This window comes from Ochotona princeps, chromosome 2 (genome assembly GCF_030435755.1).
Source record: "Ochotona princeps isolate mOchPri1 chromosome 2, mOchPri1.hap1, whole genome shotgun sequence".
NCBI lineage: Eukaryota > Metazoa > Chordata > Mammalia > Lagomorpha > Ochotonidae > Ochotona > Ochotona princeps.
In genome coordinates this window covers 36779046-36790219 of record NC_080833.1, presented here as the reverse complement: position 1 = coordinate 36790219, position 11174 = coordinate 36779046, and the positions used below count along the sequence as shown (strand labels likewise).

The 11174-nt window shown below is 54.6% G+C and overlaps 1 protein-coding gene across 2 annotated transcripts; it reads left to right on the top strand.

The window, feature by feature from the left end:
• The first annotated feature begins 3080 nt into the window (after positions 1-3080).
• On the top strand, positions 3081-9836 carry MOB3C (MOB kinase activator 3C). 2 transcript variants are annotated; one of them, XM_058680937.1, is made up of 5 exons: positions 3081-3571; positions 6009-6469; positions 8383-8585; positions 8867-9380; positions 9448-9836. In XM_058680937.1, the coding sequence occupies exons 2-4, from the start codon at positions 6052-6054 to the stop codon at positions 8894-8896; spliced, it is 651 nt and encodes a 216-aa protein (XP_058536920.1). In that variant the 5' UTR covers positions 3081-3571; positions 6009-6051; the 3' UTR covers positions 8897-9380; positions 9448-9836. The 2 variants fall into 2 exon arrangements, with proteins under 2 accessions (XP_058536920.1, XP_004599484.1); XM_004599427.2 differs by having other exon boundaries at positions 3084-3571; positions 6012-6469.
• Positions 9837-11174: the final 1338 nt, after the last annotated feature.

The window sequence follows — 11174 nt, the reverse complement described above, 5'->3', positions numbered from 1 at the left end:
AGCTGCCTGCTAAAGCACCAAGGAGAGTAGTGGAAATGGCTCAAGGGCTTAGGCACCTGCCACCTACCTGGGAGACCTGGAAGAAGGAAAGAAGCTCTGGGCTCCTAGCTTCAGCCTGGCCCAGTCCCAGCCAACTGCAGCCATTTGGGGAGTAAACTAGCAAATGGAAAACCTTTCTCTATGTCTCTCCCTCTCTCTGTAAATCTGCCTTTCAAAAAGAAAACTTTAAAAAATAAAGAAAAATGCTGTGTAGGTATGCAATGCTGTTAGGGTCCTGTGTCTTCACAGAAGGCAAGACTAACCCAAGGCCACACAGCAAATACCTATAAAGCCAGGGTGCTCTTCTACAAGATCTTGTGCCCTGAGCACAGCCTCTCCAGCCCAGCCTGAGAGAAGGGAGAGGAGGGCAGAGGTGTTTGGGATCTAGGCTGTCTCTGACTTGTCCCCGTGCTCCCACCAGCCCTCCATTCCACAGACACCCAAGGGCTCTGCAAATGAGACAAGAAGGTGAAGTCCCTTCACCACGGATCACTTGTCCTCCTACATTGCAGGACTCTGAGCTTTTCACTCTTCAACGGATAAAGTCCTGCCCATCCTGTGAAACCCAGCTCCTAGGTACAGAAAGCGACCATGTACAGAGCCACAGAGGAAGTCACATGGACTTCCAAAAAATCCTCCTGACCATGGACTCTGACCACAGCATAATATACTTAAAAGGCAACAAGAAAAACATAAAGCTGTCATAGGCTGAGAAACTGAAAAGCACGCTTCCAAATCATCAAGGAGCTTAAGAGGAAACAACAGCGAATGAGTGAACCGTTTGGAACTGAACGATAAGGAAAGTGAATGCAGTTTCAAAGTCATTTCCCCTCTGAAGTCAGCACTGACCCCACGTTATTCCTCTACATGACTCCTTTCCAGCACCTCCCACCCCACTCTGTGCCCCAGGACACTGCTCCCTCTACAGAAAGTCCTGACAGTGGCTTCTGATAGGACTCAGTTAATGGGGAAAGTTAGCCAGAAATGAGAGGGAAGAAGAGACAAAGGCAGAGACAAAGGAGGGACAGTCCTTTAATTGGCCCCATTCTTCCCTGTGTATGGTGCGCTGCATACGCCTCTTGCTCTTTGGTCTCAACACTTGTCCGTAGCCCTCTCCTCTAGCTCCCATTCCTACCGCCCCCTGCCCTCAACACTCAGCCTGGTGTTGACAACCACCCCCTGCTCCTGCTAGCCCTTTGGTCATACACTCTCTGATTTCTAGATGACCTGACTACACCTGTAAGTGGCCAACTTGATGAAACTCCTGAAATACTCAGTGTGGGTGCTCCATGCACTTCCTGCAGATACTTCTTCCCACAGCTTAGCCATCAGTCCATCAGCAGGTCCTCACTCCTGGATGCCAAGCTCTGACCTGCTGTCACCTGTGGATACTGTCTCTGTGCTGCTGCCAGCACCCGAAGTCAGCAAACAGATTGGCTTCAGCATCCAACCCCCTCATCTCAGGGTGCAGAGACATGCTCAGCATTGAGCAGAAGACCACACTGAACAAAAGTCGACTGGCATCCCTCTGTGGACAGCTGTGCACACTTCAAACACACAGAACTTTGGGGCAAAAAAGGTTCTCAACCAAAGAGTGGATCTTCAGCTCTGTGAGCTGGGGTTCTAAGAGCCAATGTGCTTTCATGCCGGGAAGCACACAGAAGGTTCCCAAGCGGAGTCTACTGGAATACCTGGAACATCATTAAGTGTTCCTACAGCTGTCCCCTGCAGAAACCTGCTCCCCGGCTACCCCTGCAGGATAATGTCCACAGTCCAGCTGTACACCTCGACCTTCCTTATGTAGCAGCCCTCCCCATCTCCTCCGAGCTCAGAGCAGGTCAACTCTCCGTGCACACATAGCATGCACCAAGCACTGATAGGGATGTGTCTACTCCCAGGGAAGGAACCCAGGTAGAAAGAAAAACAAATAGAGAGCAAATTACAACTTGAAGTGTTTGTATTTGACTATCAGGAGAGAAAAAGGTTATTCCAGGCCCGTTCTGATACCCTCGTGGCTGAAGCCCTCGCCTTGCATGTGCTGGGATCCCATACGGGTGCCGATTCATATCACGGCAGCTCCACTTCCCTTCCAGCTCCCTGCTTGTGGCCTGGGAAGGCAGTAGACAATAGCCCAAAGCTTTGGAACCCTGCACCTGTGTGGGAGACCTGGAAGAAGCTTCTGGCTCCTGGTCTCGGATCAGCTCAGCTCTAGCCACTGCGGCCACTTAGGGAGTGAACCAGCAAATGGAAGATCTTTCTATCTCTACTTCTCTTTGTAAATCTGACTTCCCAATAAATAAATAAAATATTAAAAAAAAAAAAAAAAAAAAAGCTAATCCAAACTGAGAAGAGCTCTAGGAAAGGACTGATGGGATGAAGACAGGAGTTGACCCAGCCCCATCCAGGCATCACAACCCTGCCACGGAAGGGGAGATCTGACTTGAGCACTTTAAGGCCAGTCCTGACAAGGTTCAGAGGCATTGCTCTGGCTTCCCGTGGCAGGCATGTCCTCATTCAGACTTTCTCCCACTCATCAAGGGCGTTCCGGCTGCCTGCTGTGTGTTGGGCCTGTGAGAGGGGACTAGGAGGCAGGCTTTTGGTGCAGTGGTTAGGATACCATTGCACGATGCCTTCCCTATGGGAGCCCTGGCTCCTCTGCTTTTGAGCCAGCTTCGGGCTAATGCATTTCCTGGGAGCTAACAGCTGTTGCTTCAGATAGCAGGGTTCCTGCTAGCTGCCACGTGAGAAACCCAGACTGAATTCCTGGCTCCTGGCTTCTACCTGGCCCTGCCCTGACTGCTGCAGACAGCAGGGGAATGAGCAAAAAATTGGAGGATCTCTGTCTCAACCTTTCAAATAAAACGAAAATAAATACATGAAAAGTGTGACGGGGTTCGGGGGTGAGGAGAGATCTATCTTTTACTGAGTTCCGGGGCAAACTGCCGGGAAACCAACATTTATCTAGCAGACAGAAACCGGCGTATCCCCATTCTACAGCCTAGGAAGGTAAGGCTGCGCGCGTCCTTGGCGGAAGAGGTCTCAGGAGACGCAGAGGGGGCCGCCTGAGCCGTCAGTCCTGCGCCAGACGGGAAGCTGGGCGCCCGATATGGACTTCCCGGAAAGGCTCGAGTGCGTCTTCATATTGGGGTGGAGGGAGTTCCCTTTTCCCCGCCCCCAGGCCGCGGCGTGGCTGGGCCGGGGGCGGAGCTGGTGGCGGAGGGCGGCCTCGGGCCGGCAGGGCGGACAGGCGTGGACTGGCGAGCGAGCTGGCCCGGAGGGAGGACCGGCCAGAAAGGAGGGCGACTCGGTGCGCTGGGCTGTGACCCGCGCGCGGCCTGGCCGGGCGGGCCTCGTGGGTGAGCGCCCGCGCCCCGCGAGCGCACACACGGCCCAGCCCCCGCTTCCACTTTCATTTCGTCGGCTGTCCCTGTCCCGGCCTGTCACTGCCCGGAGGCGACTCGGCCCGAAGACAAGCTGGCCACAGCCTTCGGCCCAGGCTGGGGTCCGAGGCTCCGAGCTGCGGAAGTCGGAGGTGGGGGTGGCAGAGCGGCGGAGGGGGGCGTGTCTTCGGGAGCGGAAACGTCAGGCTGGCGCCTGGGGGTCCCGCGACCCTGCTGGCCCCGACAGCTGGCGGGGGTATCGAACGCGGAGGGGCCGGGCGGGCGTAGGGTGTGCGCGCCGCGGGGAGGGCGTGGAGTTTGCGCTGCTTCGACTTTTCTCTGCGATCCCGATCCAGCGGGGTCCCTGGGGCTAGGTTCTGGACTCAAACCAGGGCCAGAGTCAGGGAAGGGTGGGTGTGGCTGGGCAGGCCGCTGTCATAAACAGTCAAGGGGCACCTGTGCCCCGCGTCTGCAAAGTCCACCCGCTGCTTGAGAAATAAAAGGATACTCAGCATCAGGAAATGGAGTGGGGGCGGGGCAGGGAGTGGGGGAATGGCTCAGGGAGGGGCCGAGGTTCTGAGGGAGATAAACTCTGGGAGGCTGGGGCACTGAAGAAAGGATATTTGCCCTGGCCCAGCCTCCAAGCCTCCACTGCCCAGGGACGAGGAAGGGGCGGGAACCCAGGCCTAGTTCTACAGCAGGAAGTGGGGTCCAGGACCCCCAAGTTGCTGGGGCAGGGGTCTGTGTTGTGCTTTAAGGGAGCAGTTGCTCTGCCTGGTGGGGAAGATGGGAACTCCCCTCTTCTTCCAGGCCTCCCTGCCCCCCAGGCACCAGCAAGTGCCAGGAAAGTGGTCCTTCCCTCTTTGCAGGGGGCTGAGCCCCGCCCCCCACCACAGGTCCCAGACTTGGGCTTCAAGCTGTCTCACTTGACCCTGATCCCATCAGGGGGCTCATATTGCACCCTGGGCACTTCCTTAGGTGAGAAGTTGAGGGGTAGCAGCGGCCGAGGTGACCTCTGACATCTGAGATTTTTTCCAAGAGGCCAGGATTCCTGTCCCTGCTGTCCACACTGCTCTTCCTTCACTGGCACTGTCCTTGCCTGCCTATTGTGGATGTAAGGATGGACCCCTGTTCCAACATCTAGGCCACTAGCTTGAGTAGTTGTTGGAAGGAATAATTTTCCCACCCCAGGTGCCATGTGTTTGGTTATTCCCAATCCTCAGCTTGGTCCCAGCCTCCCTTTCCCAGTCCTGTCCCTGTGTTACTGCAGATTTAAGAAAGGAAATTGCTCCAGTGTTAGCCATTCCATCTAAGGCCAAGCCCAAATGTTTACTACTCAAGCCCAGCATAGGGCTGGGGGCTGGAGTCAGGGCTCAGCCTGTCCAGGATCAGGGTCAAGCGAGACAGCTTGAAGCCCAAGCCCGGTGCTGAGCTCATATTCAGCGATAGTGCTTGGTCTGGGGTCAGGGTCATTGCTCAGTGTGTGGCTGAACCTGGGTCTCAGCAGTACCTGCATTTGCAATTCTCAGCTCATACACTCACAGGGGAGACGACCAGCTATGCTGAGAGGTGGAAAAACGCAGTTAAATCCAAGCAACCCAGGATTTGCTCTAGGGTTCATTCAGCAAACCAGTGCTGGATCTGGAAGTAGAATCCAGGACCCCTGCCTATAAGCCCTATGCTCTGATGGCTGCTCCCCAAAGCTTGGTTGGAACCTGGAATCCTTCAGCTTTTAGAGGCAAAGCAGATATGTCTGAGGTCTGGATGGACGCAGCTGGGCAGATCTGACTGTGTTCTCCCACTTTCTGGTGACCGGCACATACTAGGGGAATGGGGAATGTCTACTGAGCAAGTGGCAGGTGCAGGGGGAGGGGTCAGTGGTTGTTCAGGCATAAGGGGAAGGCTCCCCAGCCACTGTCAGAGGAAGCAGAGCTCTAAGCCTGCGTGCATGCGCGCACACACACACACTCACACACACACACACACACACACACACACACACACACCAGTTCCTGCAAGCACACTCAGAGGCCACCCAGCTGGCCATGTGAGGGCCCTTTCCTCTTTCAGGGTAAAGAAAAAACAGAAAGGAAAGGACAATTTTGGTAGAAAAGTCCCTCTGCTCCCTGGGAATCCCCGGTGGCCGGATGGACGACGGGATGTCCCAGAGGAAGCCAAAGGCTAGGGTCCCTCCCCCACTCCTGCCTCCAGTACAATGAGACCAAGCTCTCCCACGCTGCACCTGCTGGGCCATGAAGTTCCCAGAGGTCATCTTGTCCAGGCACCACCTCCTGGCGAGCCATAAGGGAGTCTGTGCCACAGTTCCTATGGTCAGCAGCAAGGCCCTTGGGGGCCTGTTTAGAGCCATCTGAGACACAATGAAATCGGAGGGAAAGCAAGATGGGAGAATTGCAGGTGCTTAGCAAGGAGGGCCAACGTCAGGGGAAAAGGGGACAGGATGCCAGACCTAGGGGATGAGGCTGTAGATTCCAGGTTCCAAGGATGCAGGGCTGACCCCAGGCTGAGCCAGGAGAGGAGCAGGGTATCTTTTGAAGTCAGGCCCTAACCACTTACCCCCCTTGTTGTCAGCAGGGCATCCTCAAGGTCCTGCCCCTAAACACCCAGCCTGGCCATGGCGCTGTGCCTGAAACAAGTGTTTGCCAAAGACAAGACATTCCGGCCGCGCAAGCGCTTTGAACCAGGCACCCAACGCTTTGAGCTTTACAAAAAGGCACAGGCTTCGCTGAAGTCGGGCCTGGACCTGCGCAGTGTGGTGCGGCTGCCTCCTGGCGAGAATATCGATGACTGGATCGCAGTGCACGTGGTGGACTTCTTTAACCGCATCAACCTCATCTACGGCACCATGGCCGAGCGCTGCAGCGAGACCAGCTGCCCAGTCATGGCTGGTGGACCCCGTTACGAATACCGCTGGCAGGATGAGCGCCAGTACCGGCGGCCGGCCAAGCTCTCTGCGCCGCGCTACATGGCTTTGCTCATGGACTGGATTGAGGCTCTTATCAACGATGAGGACGTCTTTCCCACGCGTGTCGGTGAGCGCCACCTGGCGGGAGAGTCGGGTCTGACAGGGCGGGGAGGGCGCCCACCGGAGCCAGTGGGCAGATGGGCGTGCAGCTTGCTATGGCAGCTGTGTGGAAGCTGCCAGCGTCCTCATCCTCCTTTGGAAGAAGAGGAAGCTAAGTTGATCAAGTGTCTGGCTCAAGGCCAAGCAGTTGATCCGCACTACTTGACTCCCAGTTGGAGCTCAGGGCTCAAGGCTTCAAGTTCCCGCTAAGAACCAATTCTCAGAATATTCCAGAACAGATGCTCCTTCCCTCCAGGGGGTTGTGGCAAGAACCCCCCCCCCCCATGCCTTGTGACTTCTGGCTGCAGGAAAGGGACTGGGCTAGTGGCTTCAGGGACTCTAGCTTCATCTCAGACTGGAGAAATTAGGACGGAAATTACTCTTGTCAGGCCCCTGGCCAGAGGCCTTTCCTTATCTCAGCTAGGCAGCTGGGCGGGTGAGGGTGGGAGAGGTAGGTGATGTCACCAGGAGAGGTGTGTTGGTCTAGAAGCTGGGTAGTCAGTGATACAGCCCCACCTGTACCCGAGGCCCTAGCCCCTACCCAACCTCATGCTGGTAGTCAGAGCTAGGTGGGGCTCAGTGGTCAGGCCCCTAAGGGAAGAGTCTGAAGCTGAGGGAGGCTGGGCAGTGAGTCACAATTCCATGGCTCCTACCTAGCAGGTGGCCTGTCTTCTCCTGCACCACCCAAGTACCTTTGTTTTACAAAGGGGAAAACTGAGGCCAAGGGGTGTGGGGAGTGGGGTGGAGCTGCAGCTCAGCTCTCTTAGGTCCCAGGACCCAAAATCAAGGTGGGCAGAGTTAAGTTTGGGGGCTTGGGCTGAACAGTGAGGAGTGAGGTAGGCCAGGGTGCACCTGACTTCAGACTGTTCTCTGGACCCTTACTCACTCATAGCTTTATCTCCTTGGACCTGTGAGATCTCAGCTGACAGAAGGACCTTCAGCCACTAAGAGCTCTGCCCTGAGCACGGTGGGGGGGTGGTGGAGGGAGGGTTGGCTGTGCATAAATTGTGCCTTTTCCTTAGATAGCAGAACTTCCCTGGGGCATGGTCTGGGTCAGGTGTATCCCCTAGGGCACTGCAGAATAGTGCAAGGAAGGTTTGATTCTTGCTTCCAGTCTGTGCTAATTAAGTTACATGGCTTGGGGCGTATGATTTCAACTGTACAGACCTCTGTTCTATCTAGAATGATTATCAGCTCCATTAGCAGAATTGCATGTAAGGACTAGTGATAAAAGTGCAACGGGCCAATTACAGGTTCAGTGTGTGTGTGTGTGTGTGTGAGTTGCAAATTTATTTATTTGAAAAGTAGAGTGACAGAGAGAGCTAGGAGACAGATATCTTCCTTTTATCAGTTCACTCCCTAAATGGCCACAGTAGCTGGGGCCTATTCCAGAACAAAGCCAGTAGCCAGGAACTTAGTGTAGATTTCCCACTTGGATACCAGGGGCCCAAGGATTGGGGACATCTTCCATTGCTTTATCAGGCGTGTTAATAGGGAGCTGGATCTCAAGTGGAGCAGGTAGGACTTGAACCAGCACCCATATGAGATGCCAGTGTCACAGGCAGTGGCTTGACCCACTGCATATATATCTGGGGAGATTTGGAGCCATAACTTTCATAATAGTCTAAGAAGGGTTAGCTGTTGACACCGAGCAAGATTAAAATGGCCAGCTTTAGGTCACAAAGACGTATTAAGATGATCTCTATTTCAGCTGGGGAGAGGGGCCAGTCAGATTTGTACTTTATTAAAAACTGAAGTATGGGAGGGCACAAAAGCTACCCTGGAGGAAGGCTGACTATGTGGGGGAGGACAGGTATCAGCAGAGTTTTCTAGCAGGATGCTGATTGGTCTCCATCTTGTCTGTCCCTCCCGGATCCCTAGGAGTTCCCTTCCCCAAGAACTTCCAGCAGGTCTGCACCAAGATCCTGACCCGCCTCTTCCGTGTCTTTGTCCATGTCTACATTCACCACTTCGACAGCATCCTCAGCATGGGGGCGGAAGCCCACGTGAACACCTGCTACAAGCACTTCTACTACTTCATCCGCGAGTTCAGCCTGGTGGACCAGCGGGAGCTGGAGCCGCTGGTGAGCTCAAAACCCCACCACCCTCCCCATCAAGGCTGGCTTCTGGGAGTTTTCAGGTTCAAAGGCTGCTTTAAGAAACTTCAAGTAGATGAGTTAGGGAAAGTCCATTTATTTCTCAGAGAATTCATTTCATGTCAGTTGACAAGCCCAGATCTGCAGCCTGGAGATAGGGCTGGGAAGGAGCCAGATTCAGGTAGAAGAGCAGCTGGGGCCTATGTTTCTGGAGGGGGCTCCCTGGCAGGCTGGGCTGACTACCCCCTCCCTGTCTTCTGTCTCTACAGCGGGAGATGACTGAGAGAATCTGTCATTGAGCCGGGCCTGGACATGTGCCCATCAGATGGACATCTGAACGCAGACTGGTGGGGGAGGGGACACCCAGGAGTCTGGCGGCAGAGGAGTCAGAAAGCCCAGGACCCTCCATGAGGCCAAAGCCCCTGGACTTCTGGAGGGCAGAGTCTGCCCACGTATCCCCCTGACTGAGGAAGGTGGGCAAAGAAAGAAAAGGAGGGGCTAAGCCTCTGGCATGAAATCGGGGAGCAGGGTTGGCCAGAGGATTTCTTCCCACATACTTGGCCCTTCCATGGTGCTTCCCATGGGGAACCATGCATGTGGCTGAAGTGATGGCAAGAAACGTGCAAGAGAGCAAGCAACCTGAGTGTGAGTGTATGAGAGATTTTAATGATGGAGTCTGAGAGGTAACTGCTTTTGACCCACCCTGGTACATAGTGGCCCCCTCATAAGCACTGGATGGAGGGATGGGTAGAAGGATGGATGAGTGGATGGATGGATGGATGAGTGGGTGAGTAGCATAGATAGATTTTTGGATGGATGGATGGATGGATTTTTGAGATGGAAGGATGAGTGGGACAGATGAATGGATGGACTGGTGAATGGACGATGGGTGAGTGGATGGAAGGATGGAGGTGAGTGGATGGATGGATTAGGACCATCAGACCATGACCTCTGTGTAATGACAGATCAGCAGTGCTCCCTGCTCAGTGTATGTGATAATTGTGCAAGAGCCTGAGATATGGTGTAGATGCAGCTCTACATTTGAACCTGTAGTAGTAACCTGGGGCAAGCTAAGAGGGGGAGCCTGTTCTGACCACCACAGAGGTTCTGATTTGTTCAGCCAGAGGTGCCCCTGGGCCATTTTTTCATTCATCCCTATGTTTTCAGAAGGGGCTGACTCTAGACTGCCTCATGGGGGCTGCGGATGATCCTTTGGGTCTACCAGGGTACCCTGGCCCTTACACTAGACACCAGTCTAGCTTCTCAGATCTAGGAACCTGACTCCCAGGCTCTGAAGGTCAGCATAAACTCGAACTGGCAAATCTGGAGTCCTCTCCTGTGCCAGGGCCCTGAGGACCACGCAGCTGGTGAAAGGACTGGTGCAGGTGTGCAGTTCCTGCCTTATTCCCAGCTATCCTTGAGACATTCCAGATATTCACAGAGACTGGGATGTTCTTTCAGCAACCCCTTGCTCCGTACCTCCATGCCCAGACCGTCAGTGGGGCAGCAGAGCAGGAGCAGGATTCTGGTCATCTCAACACAGGGACGCCAGGATGGAGAGTCAGAAGGGAGCTGAGACTTCCAGCCTCAGCAGCTCAGCATTCATAAGCGAAGAGGAGGAAAATGCCTCAAAGGGAGGCTATTGGGGGACTGAAGGAGAAACTGGGAATCCTGATCCCCACCCCAGGGTCTGAGGATTGCTAGGGAGATGCCATGGAAAGAAGGGCCCTCTCCAGAACTGTTCCTGCTTTGAGCCCCTCAGGCTGCCTAGGGTTGGCTCTGAGCCACACTTTCACAGTCACGCCCCCTCAATGGCTTAGGAGCCACCTGCCCTCTGGGGAAACGCACGGAGTTCCAGGACCAGCTGGTGGGGCCGGGGTCTGCTGCCACCACAGAAGCTCCCAAAAGAAACCCACTGGAGCTTCCCCGGGGAGGACTGTGGCTTCCAAGAGGAATTCCAGGCCGCCGTAAGGGCTGATTGTGGGGAGCGAGGAGGAGAAATCTATTTTTGTGAAACAGGCGAAAGACGTTATTGTTGTTATTTTTTGGTAAAATAAAAGAGGTGAATGAAAGCTGTCATTGGTGGGAAGCTGTGGTCAGGGTGCCACATCTCTCCTGGCAGACTGTGGGAGGAACTAAATCAGAATGGCAATGGGAAGGACTTTTGTCTTGAGGTCCCAGGCCATGTGCAGGGCTGGCTGGTGCAGGGCTCAGCTGTCAAAGGTGAGGACAGCAAAGTTCTCCTAGACCAGACTACTCCAGGGTCTTGGAGTGCCGGGGGCTTGGCCCTGACCTCGCAGGAAAGATGGGAATCTTTCCCTGTTTCAACCTAGGTTACTTGACACCAGTTATTCTCACCCCATCCCCTTAATGTGGGTGTTTGAGGGAGGTAATTGGTGAAGGGACAGAGTAGAATTATAGTCCCAATCCTAATTACAGGAGAGGAAGCCCTTCTCAAGAGAAAGATGTTTGTTGCTGACCAGAACCCAATGTAGGTGTGGTGGGACATGGTGCTGACTCCTGCCCTGAGTCCTCAGGAGACATCTGGGTTTGTTGGCCCAGGCCTTGCTGTCCTTC

What these genes read in the sequence shown, in the direction of transcription:
- MOB3C (XM_058680937.1), top strand. Translation starts at nt 6,052, where the DNA reads ATGGCGCTGTGCCTGAAACAAGTGTTTGCCAAAGACAAGACATTCCGG. An exon ending in CGTCTTTCCCACGCGTGTCG is followed by an intron (nt 6,470 to 8,382) that starts GTGAGCGCCACC and finishes CCGGATCCCTAG; the next exon opens with GAGTTCCCTTCCCCAAGAAC. An exon ending in AGCGGGAGCTGGAGCCGCTG is followed by an intron (nt 8,586 to 8,866) that starts GTGAGCTCAAAA and finishes CTGTCTCTACAG; the next exon opens with CGGGAGATGACTGAGAGAAT.